The sequence below is a fragment of the Dermacentor silvarum genome, chromosome 4 (assembly GCF_013339745.2).
Source record: "Dermacentor silvarum isolate Dsil-2018 chromosome 4, BIME_Dsil_1.4, whole genome shotgun sequence".
Taxonomy (NCBI): domain Eukaryota; kingdom Metazoa; phylum Arthropoda; class Arachnida; order Ixodida; family Ixodidae; genus Dermacentor; species Dermacentor silvarum.
The window spans coordinates 13,856,579-13,879,845 of record NC_051157.2 but is presented as its reverse complement, the minus strand read 5'-3'; the positions used below and the strand labels follow the sequence as shown (position 1 = coordinate 13,879,845).

General features: G+C 47.6%; 1 protein-coding gene across 1 annotated transcript in view; it reads left to right on the top strand.

Annotated features, from left to right (window-relative positions):
- The window catches only part of LOC119448192 (circadian locomoter output cycles protein kaput), a 46,379-nt gene extending 26,332 nt beyond the window's left edge, over positions 1–20,047 (top strand). Inside the window, exons 7-13 of the mRNA XM_049665137.1 lie at positions 735–841; positions 966–1,113; positions 6,673–6,854; positions 10,378–10,679; positions 13,528–13,827; positions 14,734–15,021; positions 18,678–20,047. Of these exons, the coding sequence (XP_049521094.1) occupies positions 735–841; positions 966–1,113; positions 6,673–6,854; positions 10,378–10,679; positions 13,528–13,827; positions 14,734–15,021; positions 18,678–18,785 (1,435 nt within the window). The 3' untranslated portion in view covers positions 18,786–20,047. The remainder of the gene's footprint in view (positions 1–734; positions 842–965; positions 1,114–6,672; positions 6,855–10,377; positions 10,680–13,527; positions 13,828–14,733; positions 15,022–18,677) is intronic.
- Positions 20,048–23,267: the final 3,220 nt, after the last annotated feature.

Genomic DNA, 23,267 nt, shown 5'->3' with positions numbered 1-23,267 from the left:
GGGGATGCCAATAAATCATCATCATCATCATCAGCGGTACAAGGTAATTTTTTGAAAAAGAAAAATAATGAGAGGTATACAAAAATGCTAGATAAAGAACATGTATAGTATACCTGATTAAATCAAGCAGGCTAGGTGACTATTTGTCGCCGCCCCGTTTCAAAGGGGATGCCAATAAATCATCATCATCATCACCGTCAGTCATCACCATTGACAGGTGCACACATCCGGTTTGACCGCACTGCGCGATGGTGCTCCCCCTATACTGCGATATTGTTGTTTCTGTTAGCACAGTTTCCGCTGTCATCATTACTGCGCCGTCACCTTTTCTTGTCTTCAAATCAAAGAGAAGTAGAACAGAAACAACAATATCGCAGTATAGGGGGTGCATCATCGCACAGCGCAATGAAGCCGGACATGCGCGCCTGTCAATGATGATGACTGGACGGCGCGCACTATACCTTCAGTTATGCTTCGGCCATGCGCTCCGCTGTTCTGGTTTCTTTCCATCGCGATAGTACGTGGCATTTGCATATTTTTTTAAGTTTGGCCCAAGTTAGGTGAAACACCCTGTAGAAATCCATGCGTTGGTTCAGCAAACGTGGCCGTTTGCACAATTGTTAATTATGTTTTTCATATGTCGTAACATTATTCTTATGCTGTGTTCCTGCTTGCTGTCTGATAGCGCCTTTCGTGTTGTGATAGCTTATCTTTACTTTCTGTTTCGTACCTAGAGCACCTCCCATAATCGGGTACCTGCCGTTCGAGGTTCTGGGAACTTCCGGGTACGACTACTACCACGTGGAGGACCTCGAGAAAGTTGCGGCGGGTCAAGAGGCCTGTACGGTTTTGTGCTTCACTTATTTACTATAAATGGGCAGGCAATTTGGGTGTGCCGGACCTCAAGATATGTCTTCACTACGCGGTCATCAGCTGAGCGGTGTCGCTGCTCGCCCCACTGCCAGTGATGCAGACGGGCGAAGGCACGTCCTGCCACTACCGCTTCCTGACCAAGGGCCAGCAGTGGATCTGGTTGCAGACGCGCTACTACATCACCTACCACCAGTGGAGCTCCAAGCCGGAATTTGTCGTATGCACCAACACCGTCATGAGGTAGGCAGTGCGGCGCGGCGGCAAACACCGCGCGTGGTGTCATGCCTTTAATGTCAGCGGTCGTTGAACGCCAGATTCGATAAACTAATCGACGGTCGTTGAGTGTTACCTGTAACCGTTTCCAGATGTGACGTGATAATCAAGGATCTACTCTCACTCGAATGGTGCATTTTCATTGGCGCGCACGGATTTCGATAAGTCCGCTAACGCTAACGTTCAGTGGTCATTTAGACCGCACGACGCTGTAAACAACCGCATGTGCTCAACGTCATTCCAGAGAACTCCCACAAAACGACGTACCTCATAGCCAAAATCTTGCTTTGGGACGTAAAATCAAGTCAGTTACAGTATCAATGAGATTATATTTATTACGACCGCTCAACACGACACGATCGCGTAATGTGTAGTCGCTTTCTCGCGCATATATGCCACGGTCTAAGGATTATATCTATGCCATGGTACAACGACTGAAGACAGTACAAACAATTCCACAGAACATGCGCTCAGCAGCTTAACTCGCGCTCGAAGACGCACATACACACATAGAAGCACTTACGCACGCACACATGTGCACGCACGACGCACGCACATGAATGCAACTGATAATATTTACCGATTTTGTTGCCTGACTTAGCGACTTATTTCACTGTTTAGCAGCACAAAGCGTTTTCACGCTTGGCTTTTTCCTTGATTTTAGTAAGGCCTTTGATTGCCTGAACCATGACATTATCGTACATATATGCTTTACTTGTTTTGCTTTTTTAGTTTAAAGCGACCGGCGACTTTTTTTTAGCGGTATGACAATACAATTGGCGACATTTCAGCGACTTCGAAGTTAAGAAAGTATTTTCAGAAATGACTTTCTAGGATGCACTTTATTATTCAAAAGCTACAAGTAGGCGGCCGAAATTGGCTGTATGGCGCGTGTGCTCTTGATCACGATGAAAGAACGGTTGTTTCCCCTCACAGAGGCCACTCGCTGCAGTTATGTGTACCAACGGGTAGGCTTCCCATTATGCTCACGAAATGCATGTTTTTAAAAAATTCTTTATAGAACTAATTAGAATGTATCTTAACGTTGGGAATGTTCCAGTTTTACTAAATAGGTTTAATTGGCGGATTTTCTCAAGCGTTGCAGTACATACGAGGTGCTACCCAGAATTATTCAGTCGTAAAAAAAATGTGTTGGCCATAACGCCTAATCAGCACTGTCTCATTCAAAGTAGTCCCCTTGAGCATGTATACACCGATCCCAGCGTTTCTGCCACGATGTCCTTTCAGCCTCAACTTCAACTGTGGGAACAAGAATAAGTCACAAGTGGCAAAGTCAGGCGAATAGGGTGGGCGCGGAAGGACTGTGATTTGTTTTGAAGTCTGGAACTGTCGAACGACGGAGTGATGTGTGAGCGGGCGCGTCGTCGTGATGACGAAGCCAGTTGTTGTTCTTCCACTTCTCCGGACGTTTGCGACGAATGCTCTCTCTTAAGCGCCTCAAAACCTCACAGTAAAGCTTGCTGTTCACGGTTTGTCCAGGACGTACGAATGCCTTGTGAACCGTTTTATGCAGATACAAAAAAATAAAATAAAAAAAAAAAAACCCGATGAGCATGGACTTCACATTGCCGCGAACTGGAAGCGCCTTTTTGAGCCGCGGGGAATTTGGCGACTTCCATTGCGCCGACTGCTGTTTTGTTTCAGGATCGTAGCCATAAACCCGTGTGTCATCCCCGGTTGTTACACTGGAGAGGAATGTGAGATTGTCTCTGACTTGTTGCTTCAGTTCCGTACAGACAGAAACACGATGTTCGTCACTGAGCAGTCTTGGCACGAATTTTGCAGATATGCGCCTAATGTTCAAAACATCCGACAAAATTTGCTGAACTGTGCCGTACGATTGTCCTACAATGTCGCCAGACATCCTTTATAGCTAGCCTTCGATTTCCAAGGATAGCCTTACGAACTTCCTCTATCGTTTCCGGGATTGTGCTCGTTGACGGGCGTCCAGAACGTTCATCGTCGTCAACACACATTCGACCCTCTTTGAAGCGTTTATGTCATAAAAACATCTTACTTTGGCTCATGGCGTCGACTCCAAGAGCGTCCTCTAGCATACGATGCGTTTCTGCCGCAGTTTTGCCAAGTTTAAAACAAAACTTGATGCAAATCCTTTGCCCCTTGAAGTCTGCCATAATGGTTGCTAAGAAATGCGCCAAATCAGTGAAACATTGCGTTCCAAAACAACACTTCGCAAAACAATGCTTCTTCTGAAATCAAGGGTTTGACGGAAGCCCGTCTGGTCGGGAAAATTCATGGCGGGAAATATCGAGCGCCGACCAACAGTTTAAAAACATCCGACTTTACCTGGAATACCTTCATATCCAAATGACAACAAACACGCTTTATCGCAACTCAGGCAATCTCCCCCGTATACACCCGATGCTTACGTCACATCAAGAAGCGTATATACACAACCTTGACTTCAGTTTCTCTTCATTGTGAACAAGGCTCCCGTAGCGGGGCCGAAACGTCTTTTTTTGTTGGCAACACTCCTGTAAACCCCGATCTTTCAGCATTCTAGGGGGACTTGTATTCCCTTCAGTCAGTGTGTTCATATTAGTGGATGCGTATTCTGTGCAGTAGTTGCAAATAAAAAAATAACACACACGCACACGTAAACTGAGCTACGAGTCAATCCCTCTGCTCAAGGTGACTTATTACTATTACTCAAGGGGACTGCACAGTACTGCTGCACATGACCACTTTACTAAAAGCACTACCTTGTTTGAAAGGATGTTCGATGTGTCGCGTTCCGTTAACACTTACGAAGTAGCGAGTTTTCCTTTCTCGTTATGCCTGCAGCCAATAATTATTGTGTACCTTTGGTTTGTACCAGTGGTTCAAGTCCTTCTATGAGAAAAAATGTGGTTGATCCCTCTTATATAGGAATCGGTATAGAACACGAAAGTGAAACGTGTCTTCACAGAAGTAGTGTAATGTTTATTGCACATTGATATATAATGTGTATTGGTGTTTTGTGGCTAAAGCGCCCTTAGGCGTTGATGCACCCACGCTGACGCCTGGTGGCACGTCTCCTCCATCACGACTACCAACGTCGATGACCATGAGCAACCGTCGTGCATATGGAAGCTGCACTACGCTGCACACGCTAGCACAACGCGAAAGACGAAGCACGTAACTGACACACTAATACAACGCGCAAGACAAAGCACGTAACTGAATCGTCACCGAGTCAAATCAGCGCGTACAGCGCGTCGTAATTGCAGCCTCCGCGATCAACTTCAGAAACATTTTCAGAGCTAATTGCGGAAGCCACGCTCCGCTGTGCTGAGTAAGTAAGTAAGTAAGTAAGTAAGTGTGTGGTCCTGATCCCTTTTGACGCAGGGCAGGCGTTTGTCAAACGCCACAGGATATGTAGAAACGGTGAACGCCACCTAGGTGGCGTTGGTAGTGCTTCTTGATGCCAGCGTCCCTTCGAATGCTGGCATCGAGGCGTCGTAGTGCTGAGACCACCGAAGCGTTCACTGTCGGTGCGCGTTAGTGTCATAATGCAGTACTTCTCTTTTCTGCTCGTAGGCGGCGGCACCGCCCCGAGCAAGAGCGCGGGTACACGGAGGAGTGTTAGATATATAAGGCGCGTCTGTGTCGCTCTCTGCAAATGCGTTTGTGGCGGAATTGGTTAAACGCTCGGCGATCTATCGTCGCGGACCGAGAGGTCGTGGGTTCGATTTCCAAATTTTGCATGTTTCTGGAACTTTTTCTTCTGGTTTCTTTCTTTGTATTATGTTCTATGACGTATTGTGACGGAAATACGTCAGTGAGGTCTTGGTGGACCCCGGCATAAAACACTTTCGTGTTAAAAAATGTCGGAGTTTCGCCCGAAAGGCGAAGCATCAATTGCGATAGCAAATTAGTAGAGAGCTATTCGGAGTATGGATAGTGGTTTTATCGGCTGCATAAACTTGGACACATTCGCTCACTAACTGAATTAACAAGCGTGGTGTCAGCACGCACAAGCAAACATGAATAGATCACACTCGATGAATGCAGACAACCACTGTCAAAGCGCTGGCAGCAAGCGCAGCCGTCGCAGCGAGCGAAGGTTCGTGCGGTCTATCGCTTCAACGGAAACTGAGCAGCGAATGGCACAGCGCATACAAAGGTCAGAGCCGTGTGGATATCGCTTTCAAGATACGGTGCGGGCGACCGCCGCAGCCGGGCAAAGTACAAGCACAGTTGTTGACAGAGTAGAAGCTGCCTCCCCCCTCCCTCCCGCGCTGCCTTTCCGCTTTCCTCCTTTCGCGTGCGAGACTGAGTCGTCAGTTCCCCTTGCGCCCGGTTGCAAGATACGCATTTGGTGCCGCAGCACAGCGTCGCCTCCCCCCCCCCTCCCATACCCCCACGGCCTTTCGCGCGACGGGAGTCGCGTTTTCTTTCCGCCGTGCGTTCGCTCTCTGTGATAGCGTGATAGCGCGCTTCCCACGCGCGCTTTCATTCGCACATACGGCGCGCGGCGACGATTTTATCGCCCTTGGACTTTAACGGAACCTTACGGCGATGGCGACGGCAACATTTACCGACTGAACATTGTTGGGACTCGGGGTAGCGTTTAGGCCGGTGTTCCTTCAGCCAAAGGGATCAGTACGTCTGGGAGTAATAGCGATAGAAAAAAATTTTTATTCTACATAATTACAACGGCTTTAAATATGGAAGCTCACTCCATGGAAGAGCACTTTGAAAGTCTCAGCTCATGCACTACATGTCTGAGCACATATCAGAACACGCCATGACCCACCACTGCAGTCAACATGTCTCCTTATAAAACATTGGTCTTCCCTAGTTGACCCGACTAGGGAATCTGATGACCTTCGTGCGGCCAATCATAGGGGTCGTATTGTTTACAGAACTCCGCCTCTAATGTTGCACTTTCGAAGAAAAGACGAGGCAATCTGGAAACAGAGGATTCACACTCCTTCTAACAAAGTCGTCCCCTTGGTTTCTCTCTCTCTCAGTGACGTTCGTCTTGCCAGGGTCGGGAGGGTGACCTTCGCACTGGTCGCCGCTTCCACGAAAGCTGGCGGTTGTGGTCGCTTCGTGAGCTTCTTTGTCATCGCGTCCCAGCCGGTGTCGCGCCGCGTCGCCGGGTACACGGCCGCTGATGAAGGGGGTGGCATCGGGGGAAACATACAAACGATGCGCACTGCCGATTTGGGGTGCTTCTTTGCCCGTCAACGTCGGTGTCGGGCACTGTTGCCGTCTGGGTGACGCCAATGAAAGGGCCTGCTTCGATGGGACGCAACAACATGAAGTCGAAATTTATTTACTCTTTAATTACAAATACTCATTAGAAAATGCAGATATGATCTTCCATATAATCTTTGCAATATATCAAAAGAATCCGCAGCACACTGGAATAAGGTTATGCGACTTTACACATTTATTGACTGTGCATCGTAAGCGCTGTGTGGTACACTTACGGGCATTTAAATTTGTCACTCGATTCCATGGCGTTCGTGTCTTATGCCTGGCGACCGACCCAAGCTACGATGAGGACCTGACGCACAGCAAGGCGGCGCCAACCAGCGGAGTATCTGCGTCGTACTCGCGGACGTCAGTGCAGACCCGCACGTCTTACCAGAGCTCGCGGGTCTCCTCGGCGCCTTCGGTCAGCTCCAGAGACAGCCTGTCTCCCAACCTGTCCGAGAAGTCCGGATGCGCCGGTGGTGAGTACGACGTCGTGAGCGTGTCTTGGCTCAATGTTCCTGTAGTATGTTGTGAAAAAGGGGCGAGGGAAAAAGAAGATTTACTATCCTAACTCAACGTTAGGTTATTTTTATACGGCTATAATAACAACCAGCTATATTATCAGAACAAATTGAAGGACGCTTGAAGCTTCGCCTTTAAGAGTAGAATGCGATAGCGTTATCGGGACCCGTTCGCATCGCATCGTTCGCATCTGGCAAGTAGGCTTCATTCACTGCAACAGAGAACGTGGGAAAGCCAGCTTACAAAGACCAAGCTTACACCGATCTCCTTAAAGTCGGCTTCACTTTTAAACAGAAATGCATTGCTGGGAAGACGTTTTTCCAGGGGCAATATAAGTCGTCTTTGATTAAAATGTGAAGGCGCTAGGACCTTTTTTTTAATTGTTTTATTATTTGTTTGCTATTGCCCCGACGCGTGCGCGAGTCCAAAACGCATTGGGCAGGCCAAGTCCCAATTTGACCTGCCGAGGATGCGAGCGCCATCTGGATAATATTTTGGCAAGTAGCCCACTCCAGCGTGCAGTAGCCTACCCGGTAGAAATTCTGGCAAAAGGGGTTTGCGTTTGAGTTTCCTCGTAACAGAATTATGTTTTGCCGTAGATTCAAATAACAGTCCGACGCCACCATGTCTGTAGGTTGTGCTTAAGTTGTACTTTACCATTTTTCTGACGGATTTCACTGTGAGAAATTCAATTTTTGTTCCCTAACACCTTGCACCACGACAAAGGGCCTACGCGGTCGGGGTGGTTGCGGATGATTTTCTCCGCCATGGACGCCGACATCCACGCCGGCGCCGACGCCGGATTTCTGCGACACGGGGCCCTTAACGCTATCGCGTTAAAAAACCACAGCGTCATCTGTGCACAAGGCAATACTGGAACGCGGCTGTAGTTTCTAATACAGCTGGACCCGTGACCGCGTCTAACGCGCATAGTGAACACTCCAGTAAGTATGCACCGACACACATATTTGGTTTATCCATCTACTCGTCTTGAAGACACTCGTTCCACGAGCGCTCGATCAAAAGACCTGCGCGTCGCTCGTGATAGAGCGACTGTGCTCGTTTCCTCGCACATTGTATAGGATCACAGACAGCACGAAGGAGTAGAGAGTTCTTAAGGGTTAGCAATGAATTTACCTGTTGCAGGAACTTTAACCGCTTTGCTCGAATTGAAGCAACTACAGTACAGAAACAGACGAATAACAGGGAATTTCTGTTTCACATGCAGCGCTTGTGCCTGTTCCGGTATAATAATAATAATAATAATAATAATAATAATAATAATAATAATAATAATAATAATAATAATAATAATAATAATAATAATAATAATAATAACAAAATTTTGTTCGCATACACGATGCTGGAGACGAGCACAAAAAGCTGCCGAGATAGACAGCTTGATGAAGCCACAGGCTCCAACAAAAAGCGGCCGCACAGCTACGTACAACCATATACGCATAAACAGCGGCAAACATAACGAAACGTATTAACAACGCTAAGTCACATAATAAATAAATCGTGGCAGTTTACGACGAGAACATTTCACATTCACAGCAGCGCACTACTAACAAAAATTGACGTCACACGTACAGTCAGAAGCAGTTGTGGGAAAAAAGAGAGAGATAGAGAGAAATAAAGGGGCCTGAAATGAACGCGTAATTCTTCGAAAGTCACGCTACCTAAACTGCAACTTGTTTTTGTGAAACGCATTAAGTAGTGTGGGTAACTTGTTTTGTAATGCTTGTTGGTCATATGTTGTTTTGTAGGTTTGCACTTTCTAAGCTTCATTTTTCGTACGATGCGTGGCTATATTGCCTGCAAGGTGAGCAAGGTTCCGCAAAAAAAAAAAAGAAAAAAAAAGTGCGGTTCTATAGTTCTTGTATATAAGTTTTACAAACTCTGCATCATAGTTTGGTGACTTACAAAATCTCGTTTTTGGGAATAAAGGAGGGGCGTGGGTCTAATTAGAAACACCATCTGTAGCTCCTAGACTGCTTTTACTTATTATGTGGATGTAATTTCTGTATAGGCTGACTTGTGTCGTTTATCGCCGTACTATATGACATTTGTTAAACATGGGTATGAAATAAACTGCTATAAATAATTTTCGTAATATCGCGTGGTAGAATACTGCGGTTGCGAAAAAGTTGTCCAACTACCTGGGACAGCTAGCTTGCATAGTGTTGATATGTATATCCCATAACATATTTTTATGAAAATTTACTCCTAATGAGTGGTAGTATTTCAACAATAGCCCTGCCTAATGATATAGTATTTGTTATTGTAACATCTTTGTTTTTAGTGCGAAAGAAGACTATTTTTTGGTAGTCTAAACATTTATTCGGAAGCAGTTCGATAAGCCCTTTTTTGTAATGTCATTAATGACAAGCATCCCTCACTAATTATTTGTTGGCGTTATATATATATATATATATATATATATATATGTGTGTGTGTGTGTGTGTGTGTGTGTGTGTGTGTGTGTGTGTGTGTGTGTGTGTGTGTGTGTGTGTGTGTGTGTGTGTGTGTGTGTGTGTGTGTGTGATGAAGTTAGGAAAATTGCAGGCACAAGTTGGCATCAGCTAGCGCAAGACAGAGGTAATAGGAGATCGCAGGGCGAGGCCTTCGTCCTGCAGTGGACATAAATATAGGCTGATGAGGATGCTGGTATATATATATATATATATATATATATATATATATATATATATATATATATATATATATATATATATCGTGTAGCACCCGGCGCGGTGGTTCAGTTAGCTAAGGCGTATGCGCTTCTGAGCACGAGGTCGCGGGATCCAATCCCGCCCGTGTGCGGGATTGGATAAACGCCCGTGTGCTTGCGTTGTAGTGCGCGTTAAAGAACCCCAGGTGGTAAAAATTATTCCGCAGCCCTCCACTACGGCATGCCTCATAATCAGAACTGGTTTTGGCACGTAAAACCCCAGAAAGAAGAATCATGCTGCTGTTCAGAAAGGCTGGACCGTAGCCGAAACCTCAGTAAGGTCCTGTTATTTTTTTACTATGTGCTTCTATATATATAATAATAAAAAAGAATGGCCCAAGAATACTGCACTATGGTACACTGTATATGACAAGTAAGGGTCAGAGAATTTGCTATCACGTTCATCAGTTTAGTTCGTAATTGCAAATCAGATTGCATCTTATGGATAAGCAAATAGCACGTTCTTATATCAAGCCTTCCTCAAAACGGGAACCCCGCTGCTGATTATGTGTTGCTTCCCTGCCTTGCCTTCTCACCCTTACCTCACTGGTACTCTCGCGAGCCACCAAAAATATGAAATATGGCGTCGCAATATTCCTCCCGCTGACGTTGGCCGACTTCGACAGCGGAGCGTAAAGCAATGGTATACCTGAACATAAGCATAACTGTAAGTGAGCGGTGTGAGTTCTGTGAGCTTTGCAAACAACTTCAACAGATTTTTTTTTCTGCAATAATACATACTTCAGGGGTGCTGCGGGAAGAGCGTGGCAGCAGCGCCGGAAGCTGCGGCAACCAGCTGTCGCTGCCGTTCACCGAGGCGTGCACGATAACGCGCGAGTCCCCGACGATGGCACGACTCGTGTCGCTCGCCTCGGAGCCGACCTCGTCGTCGTCGCCGCTGCACCACGAGCCGATGGACCAGCGGCCGCCTTACCAGACCACCACGGCGTGCCATGCGCCGCTAATCACGCTCACCACGCTGCAGCCCATCGCAGCCACCTTTGCCGGGTCCGGCCAGGGCGGCACGGCGGCGGCTGCGGCGGTGCAGGCGAGTGAGCGAACCGCCGCCTCGGCCACCGCTCTCCGCATGTGCATGATGAGCTTGCAGAGAACACGTGCGCACAGCGCGCTTGCGGATACTCGAGATCTCGAATGCGAACCAGACAGACTTGATTCGAGCCTAACCTACGCATTCTAGGACAACGTACGTTCCTCCACTCAAAACCCCACCTCGACTCAAGAAACCCTTTTTAAGAATAGTAGCAGTAGTAGTAGTACTAGTAGTAGTAGTCGTAGTAGTAGTAGTAGTAGTAGTAGCAGTAGTAGTAGTAGTAGTAGTAGTAGTAGTAGTAGTAGTAGTAGTAGTAGTAGTAGTAGTAGTATAGTAGTAGTAGTAGTAGTAGCATTTCTATTGGAATCCGCTTTGAAACCTGAAGCGGGTTGGTGGCAAAAAGTCACCTAGGCTGCTTGATCCAATCAAGCTTTAGTACATCTATTGCAGTTTAGCATGTTGCCTCTCTCTCCCTAATCTTACCTTTCTACATTAGAACTTCTCTCTCTCTGTATTGTACAGCTGCCTGCGCGATATCAACCTTTTCCCTGCAATCTTTCCACTGATACTCTAAACGTCTCTTGCTCATCTCAACTGCTGACCAGGATGCTTCTATCCGCTTTGAATCCCAGCACTTGTGGAAGGTGAACGTTTCCTGCGGGTCTTGGAGGGTGAATATGTTGGTATTTCGTTACGATGTGCAGACGCATGCCTGCCTCATGCTGTTGCGAACATTTAGTCCGGCATATTTTTGTCCTCGTGCAGTCAGCTTGGCCCTCAAATACCAACAGGCAGTTTGATGAGGCTAGCTGGTACGAATCTATTGTGGAAGACGGCACGAAATTGGTGGGGACACGTACGGGAACAACGAAGCACAGCGCCTTGAAGTAGGCGCTCGTGTCTTGTGTTTAGTGAGTACCTTTTTCGTGGAGTAGTGTGTTCTAGAGAGACGAGATGGCGCTTTCGGCGGCGCGCCGCACGTGGCCCCAGCGACAGCGCGCGAATACGAAACCATTACCGCTTCTGCCTTGCTTCTGTGCGATCAGCTGTCGGAAAGGCAACTGGGTTTTCGCTAACGCTTTGTGCTCCAATCATGCTGAATTGAATCATGTGGATTGAAGACGTGTGCAGTATAGCTGGCTGCAAAAATAGTCACTGGCATGTTAAGGAATGGAATGAACATGTGTGGCCGAAGTCACGTACCATTGCCGCAACTGTCCGTACATGTTACCGGCACTTCGAGGTGTACGGCTTTCCGTACGTTTGGTTAGCTTGGAATACATATTTAGCCCCGCTTTTAGAACACGCACCATATACGCTGCTCACGCCGTTTGGACATAGCTTAATCGGCTTTGAAGACGCTTTTACATGTTCTCTGAAGCTGTGGGGAAAACTTCGTGTCGTTCCCCCAGTCACCGTCTACGATATCCCCCGAAAAAGAGGTTTTATAAGCCGCGCCGGCGTCATACACATCCATTGTAAACACGGAGGCAACGGAGGCAGTTGAGGCAAGTAATGGATGCGTCACCACGTGATCAAACATGGCAGCGCCCACGGGATTGCCGCGAAGGCACTACCCTTTGTGTCATCGTACAAATTTTGCTTTCTAATTTCTTGTTTTTCACTCTTGTAAATTTTCAGGATCTTTTTTGTTTCCATCCTTGGCACCCAATTCACTGCCTCTGTTCCTCTCACTTTCTTTTAGATGACTCCTCGCTGTATATTTAAACTTTCAATTACCCTGTACTTGGTTGCCAACTTTCTTGTCCTCTTCCTCCATCCTGTGTCCACGCTTTTGAGGTATAAATGTTTGTGCACTTTAGTCGCGCATTTATTGTCATCCATGGTTCACTGTCTTTCTTCAAAGTGGGAAATTGAATGGCAGAGCCGCCTGTCGGCTGATGTGCTAACTACGTTTTAAGACACTATACGGCGATTCCTGAGCAAAAATGTTGTAGCCCGTAGTCACAAAAAACCGAAAGTAACATATTTTCGTGCGATATTTGTTACGCATTCTGCGATCCCTTAAAAACACTTTTTCCTTTTTTCATCCTAAGCAAGGCAAATATTTGCAAATCTTGCTAAAAATGCCCTCATGTTTAAACATTCTGGCTGCCTATCGACTGCTGGAAGGTTTTTTTTTTTTTTTTCGTTCGGGAAATAATTCAGTTCAGATGTCGCACTGTAGATTTTTTTTTTTTTTTACAGTGGAAGTCCTGACATTACGACTAACCCCCGCCTACAAAAATGCGCCTTAGCTTGAAGCCCATGCTTCACTTGGTCAATATAACACCTGGTGGGAACGTGCCCGAGTTGCTCATTGCTTTTCTTTGGGCGCGTTCACGTAAGACGTCCACTTTCCCAAGTCAAGCGTGGGCTTCAAGTTAGCCACATATCTGAATACGGGAGTAAGTCAGCTTCGGAATACAGGCAAACTCTCTGTATGATCGTGAAGGTTCTCACAGCGGTAGTCTCCCATCGTCACGACAGTTCGTGAGAACAGCGACAGTTTTGGTTGGGTTTCCCTTCATGACAAGAGGCATCCATACAGCAGAAATCGCTGTCGTCACCACACGGCTATTACTAGATAACATATATACCAGGATGATATCAGGCCGTTCATGATTGGATCTAAAAAAAATCTCGCGCAGAATTGTCAATGCGCTGACGCAGCGGGCACTTGAGTTTGGTGCCTGAAACGTCAGGAGCAAACCTTAGTTCACCATAGCAGCTGCCACAACACGTCGACCTACGAGAGCCACACTGGGTGTTCGCTCACTCTCTTTGAAATTTCTCATAAATACGGCTGTTCCACAGGTGTGGTCTGAATACAACCTCACCTTAGGAACGGCCACGACAGGTGCTGCAACCGGGGAGCTTCTCGGCATGCCTGGAGAACGACTTGCAGATCAGCACGAGACCCATGCACTCACAGCCGCAGGGGCAGATGTCGCCACGGCCGCAACAGCAATCGGCCGGTGGACAACAGCAGCAGCCGCAGCAGGACCATTTCCAGGATTACCTTCGGCGCAGGCACCAGGCGCTGCAGCAACAGATCCTCAGGCAGCAGGAGGAACTGCGCCGGGTCTCCGAGCAGCTGATGCTCGTGCACTTCATCAACCCCAACCTGGCGGCCACTGTGACGGTATGCGACTTATTCGCATTTACAAAGCACGCGTGAATGCTCTCCGTGAAAGTGCAGTCCTAGCTTCTTCTGGGTGCTGTAATGTTGCTGCACGCAAATCTGCATTAGAGCCGATTTCACGTTTTGAAGCGAAGCTTTACATGTCTAGGCGAATTCGTATATATGGCTAGGCGAAATCGCCTGTGTACAAATGATCATCATTATCAGCATTGGCTCGAGCGTCGTCGTCTCCTTCCGCAGCTGGCTCGTTGGCGCCCCTCGGGTTGCGCTCGTGCTCGGCACGCGCTCGTGCCACTTTACGGGAGTATGAGCCATTGCTTAAGGAGGTATGCGCCATTCATTGTCTTACGTAACGGACAGATTTAACTTTGAAGCAATTTAATTCTCGAAGAATCGCAAGCGGCAATGGCGTGCGAATGCTGCTAACCACGCCGCCGAGAAAACTGGAGACATCGAACGCAAGCGACCATGGCGGACTGCGGGCATACCGTCAGTGACGTCGTTCTCTCCGTCGCAGCCTAACGTGTGTGTAACCTCATAATTGAGAAATACTTTAATGAACCCTCGGGATTAACGCAGTGATAAACACCGGGGCCACACGTTTCAGCTTCAGTTAGTTAACCATCTTCACGGAGTGGAAGGGCGGACGAATTTTTTTCAGAATTCTCGTACGTTAAGGTGGCGCGCATTTACTCAGCTTGTACCCATTCAGTGTGAATGAACTCCATCGAAGGTGGGGGCTGGGAAGTACGAGAACTCAAATAAATGAAGTTAATGGTGGGCGAGTAATTACTGCCGCACAGAACGTTACCATCCTTAGTTATATAAAGAAGTGAGCAAAAGTTCTCAAACTCGTTTAACCACCTCGTCGTTCCTTCTATCTCTTACACTGCCTCAATCGCACAGAGCGCCAACGCTCCCCTTTACACGCTGTCCCTGCCGACGACGACCCTGTCGGTGCCAACGTCGACGATCGCAGGCCCGACGGGCGCGTTGACGCCGGCACCCTATTTGCTGGCCACGGCTCCCACCGGCTGTATGGACAACTCCTCCCGGAGGGACTCGATGCAGCAAACGCAGAGTCAGCAGCTGCAGCACCAACAACAGTCGCTGCAAGAGCAACAGCAGCAACAGCAGCAGGACCGCCAAAGCTCGGGCTTCTTGGGAACCGTTCCTCAGGGATATGTTGCTCCGGTGAGACATATATAAGAGGTGACATGGAGAAATGATTTAGCGTATGCAAAAGGCACAGAAGCCTGAATATTGTGTTACTTCGGCTACAGCTTTTTCTCTCGGCATGTATTTCTGCCCCAGCTTACTCGTTTGCCTGCTCGCCCACTTCAGTATTGATTGATGCCAACTTGTCGCGATGTCGTGAAACTTTAGCTTTGAAATGTAAATTACAATTTTATTACGCACTAATTTTTCTCACCTTAACTACTGCAGTTCAGTATGGGCCACAATGAGCAAAACAAACATAAATAGAGTGCTCGTATTGCAAAAGAAAATTGGTCGAATAATCGCCAATGTTGATAATACGACTACCTCCAAATAGGCTTTTGAAGCACATAACATTGTCCACGTCAATCCTTTGTATAGCTTTAAGCTGTTACAAAAAAAAATTTTTTTTTCGACGGCATCCATTGCGACTTTTATTCTACTCTGGCATCTTTGGACATGCGTCTAACGTACACACAAGAACTACTATTACATGGAATATACCACTTTTTTGCACTAATTATAAATTACAAATGTTGTCTTATAACCTGCCCCATGTTCTAAACACGAATAAACATACAATAGGATATACCAAAGCTGAGCTGCGGAAATATTTTGTTGAAATGTTATTTTATGTCTTCGCCTGTATGACCATTTCAGCGTTCCGATTTTATGGTTGAAATTTTGAGCAAATATTATTAGACTCTGTATGCATAAATGGTGAGTGTTCTCTTTATTGAATGTGACTATTGTATGTGTGTCTGTTGAAGATTTCCTGTACCACTCGTGTGCTACTGCTTGTAGGGGTTTTCTGGACACAGTCAAGCGGCGCAGGCAGCTTTTTGCCAGATAACCCTCCAGATGAACTTGGGCAATAAAACTTATACTTATTTTGACCGCTATGCTGGAGCACATACGCGGTGTCTCCCCCCCATTATTTTATGTTATATTTCTAGTTCCCCATGCCCCAACAAAGTGCAGGCTAGAAATCGGAATTTTGTGTACCGACTCGCCTTCCTGCCTTTCCTCTTTTATCTCGTACTGATTCTACCTGTTTTATCTCACTCACTCACTCACTCACTCACTCACTCACTCACTCACTCACTCACTCACTCAATCAATCAATCAATCAATCAATCAATCAATCAATTAATCACGCTCTTGATGTCCATATGGCAAGCAGGCACTGGGTCTGCATGAAGAATTCTCTTGATTCAGTGGCGTCCGCGCGGAAAAAACTATCATCAGCAATGGCTCCAGCGTCGTCTTCTTTCAAAGCTGGCTTGTTGGCGCCCACGCGCTCGGGCCACTGTCCACGCGTTCGTCGTCGTCTTCCACAGACAGCTGGCTCCGTCGTGCGAAAAACTATCATCATCAGAAATGGCTCGAGCGTTCGTCGTCTTCATTCCACGCAGTTGGCGCCCCTCGGCATAACCGCGCGAACGCGCTCGTGCCACAGCCCACGCGTTCGTCGTAGTCGTCTTATGCAGCAAGTAGCTGAGTGCTAGTACTAGGCGCTGCTCTGCAGAACAGGCACAGGTTCGAGATAATTTTACCGAACTGGTAACTATTTCGTGTCAATGATGTTGCAGCCGGCATGAAAAAAAAAAAAAAAAAGGCGACGAGAGACCGGCCCGCCGGCACCGCCTCTCTGGAGGGAGCGTCAGAGAACGTCACATGCCAGGTGCGCTGTCATTGGCTGCGGCCAAACGACAGTGTGGTTATCGGACGCGTCGGACGGTGAAAATCTGTCTAGTTTGTCGCACGCCGGGCATCCGATCCGGCGCTTCGGCACGGCAAAACGCCTCGGTTCCGGCTGCCGTTCCGGCGCGTCGGACGCCGGATCGGACACCGAATCGGACCGTGTGTCTCCCGCTTAACAACTACAACTTACATGTCGGACGCGCCACGTTTGCAGGCACCTTAACTAGATGGCGCCACCATACTGGCGGTGGCTCGGCAGCTCGGGAGCGCGTTGATTGCGCGCCTCGTCTGAATCGCATATCGTCGTCTGCACCTGCGGACGCTGCGTTTGCAGGCATCTTACCTAGACGGCGCCACCATACTGGCGGAAGCTCGAGTCATCTCCCCCTGCGTTTGCCTTAGGGTATTTTCCGCGGCGCGATAGCAAGCGCTTGCATGGCTGTTCATGCTACTAGATAGTCACAGCTCCGACTCGGACACAAGTTCCAAGTCCAGTGATGATTCTACCGACACCGACAGTGAATGTGACGTTGCTGTGTGTTTCAAACATCACATCAACGGGCGTTTGATGTGATGTTTCGCCTGCCTGCAAAGAGGCCTAAATTGATTGGGTTCGTCGAGGATGTCGTTCGGCGATACTCGGACGACGAGGTACTGTACAGCCCAAGGTGGTACAAGCGCGCCAACACGTGCGATGCTCGCGCGAAATACCAGAAGGAAAACAAACCAGAGAATGCTGGGACGATGCACATGAATGGATGGATGCTATAAGCACCTCCTTTGAAGTGGTGTGGTGGGCTGCGCCACCAAGTTGTTGTTCTCCTCTCTATTTTACCTCTAGTTCAGCGCCCTCTCAATTCATTTCCGTGTACTAAGTGCCCCCGCGGGAGCGCATGCATTCCATTCGCAGATTTGGTGCGAGCTGGTGGGAGCGATCCGAGTCAGTGGTAGAGTATCCGGCTCCCACGCAGCGGGCGCGGGTTCGATCTCGGCGGGAATCGGGTACTTTTTTCGCGTTTCCAGGCGATAGCGGTTACGCGGCGGAGGCCGGCGGCGGCATCATCGCGACCCGAAACGGCTATTGGAATGAGCCCATAACAGCATACGCTGTAAAAGAAAACGCTGCGAGAAGTGACCTCCGAGATCAGCCGTGGCCCATGGCTTCGCGCGACGCGCTGAAACACATCGGAGGCGACGTGGTGGGACTTATGTCATAGCCGCTAACCACCAGGCGCACGCGTGGTCTGCTGAGGCGCTATTTAAAGGCTGATAGGAAAATTTGACATTTGCAAGCCCTGAAGTTTTGTCAAGATTGCTTCAGTAGTAATTACTATTCATTTATTACCAATTTATCCAAAATGAAATTTCACTGCAGTTGGCCTGTAATAAAAGCTGGAGATGTTTGCCTAGAGGTCGGCCTGGCATACTTCTCCATGCAGGTGTTGGGGAAAAGCTATTTCGTTCCGTTTTAATCTTTCAGCTTTCGCGACCGGGTGACCTATAGTCGGGTACAACTTAACCAAGACAGGAGAGGCCCCGCCCAGATGACGTAAGCGCAGCAGCCGATTTCCCCCGCGACTAAAAAAATAGTCCCGCTGACGCGACTAGCCCCGGCTTGAAGCGTGGGCTGCCATGTTCTCCGTCGGCGGGGACACCGGCCGTCCGGCTCATGACGCAAGTCTTCAGTGCGCACCCCTTGGTGGAGGCTCGTATGCATCCGCCTTTGAGGGGGCAAATGCCGCGGCCTTCTAAAGTTGTACCCGACTATAAGTAATAGCGTATATGCGGAGTGCCGTTCAAATGACTGCTGAAACGTGAAGAGGAATATTATTGTAATATATAATAGTTATATTGTCCCCAGACCCCGCTCTCAAATGTTGGCCCTTTGAGAGACTTCACGTCGCCTTTTCTCGTTCTTTTTGACGCAGGTGTACCCGCTCCAGCTGCCCACGGACCAAATGATATTCACTTCGAACTTTAACGCCTCGTCGAACATATACATGGACACCAGTGGCACCGGTAGCGGCGAGCACTAACGACACGTTGCTTCGTGGGGACACTTGAAAACAGGAGCATTCTCGGTGCTTCATTGAAGAGTTGTGTAATGAAATAACGCTGCAATTGGTCTTGTATTTCAGCAGACTACGGAGAACTGCCTTTCATCGTTCACTGCATGCAGCAAATAGGTCTGGTACCTGCAAGTAATGCATGTCGGAACGAAATACGAGACCGTGCAATGATATGCCCAGTATAGGCCGAAGCTGACTTCGAAATAGCAATGAAAGTTTGCACTTTCACTATTTTTCAATTTAGATATGCCGGTATTAGCCATAAAACCTTGCGTCACGCTTTCCTTTCGCGCGTACAAGACCTAAAATGTAGATATTATTGCTTTCTTTCGCAGTAATCCCCATTATGTCATCTGGATGATTTTCTGTTTCCTGAGTCGTCCTTCGCCGGCTACTATCAAACGAATAAATTGGTACCAGTGCCGTCGCTGTAGACATGTTTGCACGTTTTCAAAGCGCTTCAAGCTGTCGATCTAAGCTGTGTCTACTCTACCACATGCTCTAGACGTCATCAAAACGCTTAATACGTATAGTCGATTTCCTTTAATTCGACGTTGGCCTATTCATCTGTTCGAATAATTTGGCCATTCTTGAAAGTACCGAACTATATGCTCACATTTTTCTACGAAGGAAAAAGCTGGTTAGTCCAAGCTGAACGTGCCGAACTTTGGACATTTCTAAGTAGAAAAAATTGAAAACGCGCAGGTAATTAGTGTTTTTACGACCATGCTTAAGTTGCTGAACGCTGTTTAAATAGTGGCATATGCGTCTTCAACGCTCCAGGCCCGCTGGCTCGACACGCACAATATGAAAAGAAATCTAGTAGAGCTGCTAGGTCATCTGTTATAGCGCTTCCGTTGCAGTGCTTAGACTCGTTTTAATACCAGCACTGAGGACACGAAAAGCTCTTGAGTCTAAGCAATCTAATTTCGCTTTCATTGTAATGTTGCTGTACTTGTCCATTTAATAAAGCAAAACTTTCGTTTCACCTCAAACGAATATTCCCCGAAGTACACAAAGATGACACATGCAAGATATGCAAACAGGAAACAGCTACACTCAAACACATGCTATGGGAATGTAACGCCCAACACAAAAACGAATTAAACTCCGAGACCCTATCGCTGAGGTGGGCCGCCACTCTGCGCAGCTCCGACCTCGGCGATCAACTCTGGGCTGTCCAGCAGGCCCGTGAGGCGGCGCTGAGACAAGATCTCGACGTCCCGTCGTGGGAGATCTGAGCCCCGGTCGTCAAAATTTCAGGACAACTCAATAAAGTTATTACCATCCACCATTTCTGTGCTGATTTATCCTCCCGGGTTTCGCGTGGTTGCTGCAGCTGCTGCTGCTGTTTGCTATCTGCTACTGGGTCGGTCAGTATCTCGGCTAATATATTTGTGTATATATATGCAAAGGTTATGCGTAACCCGCCGTGGTAGCTCAGTCACCTAAGGCGTTGCGCTGCTGAGCTCGAGATCGCGGGATCGAATGCCGGCCGCGGCGGCCGCATTTCGATGGAGGCGAAATGCAAAAGACGCCCGTGTGCTTGCGTTGTAGTGCACGTTAAAGAACCCCAGGTGGTCAAAATTAATCCGGAGCCCTCCACTACGGCGTGCCACATAATCAGAACTGGTTTTGGCACGTAAAACCCCAGAAAGAAGAATATACAGGGTGTTTCAGCGAACACTTTCAAAATTTATTTAAGGTTGGCTGTGGCAGATAGCCCAATTCTAGTTAATGAGCTGGTCTACTCGAAGAGGCGGACATCACTTGCACAAGAAATTGAAGTGCATAATCGACTAATTAAGAAAAAATCACTAATTAAGTTTTCAAAATAATTACCTGATGGCCCATATTGCAATTTACAAATTGTAGCCATCGAGTTCGCGAGGCTGATCCACTTAGAATTATTTATCAGGATGACACCAGTTTCGAGATATTAATTCCCGAACTTTGCGGAGAAATGCATTGGCGTTTCAGTTAATTTTGAGCTTCAATGCATGAAGTGACGTTTTGTTAAGAACCTAACTGGAAGGTGGAAGGAGTGGTGCCTGACACCGGCAAGAAAAAAAATAATTGCCGAGAGCTAGTGGGGCTATACTAGTTCAGGTACAACCAAACTAGGAAGGCCCACTAAGCTTCATCAAAAGTCACTCCCTCACCAGAACAAGAATTTTTGAAAGTGTTCGCTGAAACACCCTGTATATGCAAAGCTTATGCGTGCGCCGAATGCAAGTACCGGTAAACGAGCTTACATAACCTCTCTATACTAGGCGAGAAAGTTGTGCCAAGAAGTGCAGCTCTGTTCTGCTGTAATAATAAAAATAAAATATACTTAATAAAACCTGAACCTACGAGCAGGGACCATAAAGTAACAAGAATATTTTTACTGAAGTTGAAGGGAAGTTAATAGCGAGCCGTGCCGCAAGGCGCGCGTACTACGCTATCGTCCAGATCAGTTGACTATGCAGCGTCCTCAAGAAAGTTTTGTCTGCTCGCGCCATTGCTTTCCTTTGAGCCTATATCGCCGCATGATAAATGTTTTTGTATCAAACAGATTATTCATTTTAAAATTGTACCACAAGGTCAGACAGTCAACCCGTAGTTTTACGTTGTAATGGCTAAGCGATTGCGTGAAGCAGTTCGTAGAAATCGTCCCAATCTGTCGAATGCAGGTGAGTGGATTGTGCACCACGACAGTGCTGCCGCCCACACAGCTAGCACTGAGCCTGCTGCATTTCCTTATAAAACTGTTAGGCCAACGCTAGCTTAATTCATCCCCTCTACTTCTCGTATGTTCCCTCTTGCGACTTTTCATCTCCAAGACCGAAACGAGAGGTTAAAAGAAAACGTTTTGAAGATGTGGAGGAGATAAGACGAAAACGACGGAAGCATTGAGGCTCATTATCATGCGAGAGTTGAACAGTTTTGACCAAGAGACAAAGCGGTACAACGGGTCCATTGGGTCCGAGAGAGCGTACATAAAGGTTACTAATACTTTCGAATGTTCGAAGAAATATAAGCAATTAACGCACGCACGCACGCACGCACGCACGCACGCACGCACGCACGCACGCACGCACGCACGCACGCACACACACACACACACACACACACACACACACACACACACACACACACACACACACACACACACACACACACACACACACACACACACACACACTCTCTCTCTCTCTCTCTCTCTCTCTCTCTCTGCTTCAGAAAGGCAACAATGCTTCAGAGAGGCAAGAGGGCGACTCGTTCAAAAGCGATGGAAAGATGCGATCAAGTAACGGTTGAATCCGGAAAGAAAATCCGCACGCTCTGGTTATAAAAACAGGCGTATGGACGTTACTTTTGGGTCCCCCTCGTAAATTGTCGGCTCTATAGGTTACCTGCTCTAAAGCACGCGGAGCTCTTAAGTGAATAGCGCTTATTATACTCACCGAATTCATCGACTTACTTGATTTTCATTGATTAAAGAAATTCTAGGGTTTTACGTGTCGAAACCACGATATGATTATGAGGACTCCGGATTAAGTTTAGACCACCTGGGGTTCTTTAACGTGCAACAAATTCACGGTACACGGCTGGTATGAGTCACTAGGTTTGTGCCTATGCCAGTCCCCCAGAATGGGTATCTGCCACTGTGACACAAGAGGTGCAGAATCCTTTTATGTAGATATGTGTCCTACCTCTCTATTCATACACCTGCCATTCTTCCCTCGACAAGCGTCATACATCGCTTTCATCCTCGTCACATCGCAGCGTAGATGTGTCACACTTTAAGCATTCGTCCGATTTGATGTTTGCATGTCAGCATATCACAGCAGCCAGACAATGACAGCCTTATCGCGCGCCGCATTACCAACTCTATACGCGCAATTGCATCTCGAGGTGTATCCTTAATCTGCCAGTGGATACCGTCGCACGTGGGAATTGCCGGCAGTCAAGAGGCGGACCGACTGGCATCTGGAACAAGTGAGTGCAGCATTCATCCAGAAGTTTACTGCGAACTCGATGATGCTTGTATGCTGATCCGCCGCCACTTGCTCAGACAGCACCCTGATAAACGAGTTTCAGTTGCAAGATCATTTCCTCCACGTGTTCACGGGCGTGGTTTACCTCGCTGCCTTAGAGCTTTGTTACTGAAGCTTCGTGTAGGGTGTGTCATGGTGGCTGAACGGTTGCACCGACAGGAACGGGCACTCAGCGCATCCTGTGCTTCCTGCGGGTCAACAAAAAAAAAAAAACACTGAGTCTTTTAATACTAGACTGTCCCTCCTGCAGCACCCAGTGGTCTGCACTTTACAGGGACTACCGATCACTTGGCTTATCATGATTTGCTACAACGGATGGCATTATTACGGATGCGAAGCTTTATAAGCTCGCAAATGTCGGCGGTAGTGGCGTCACGCTAAAAAGTTGGCCGATCCTGGTGACAGT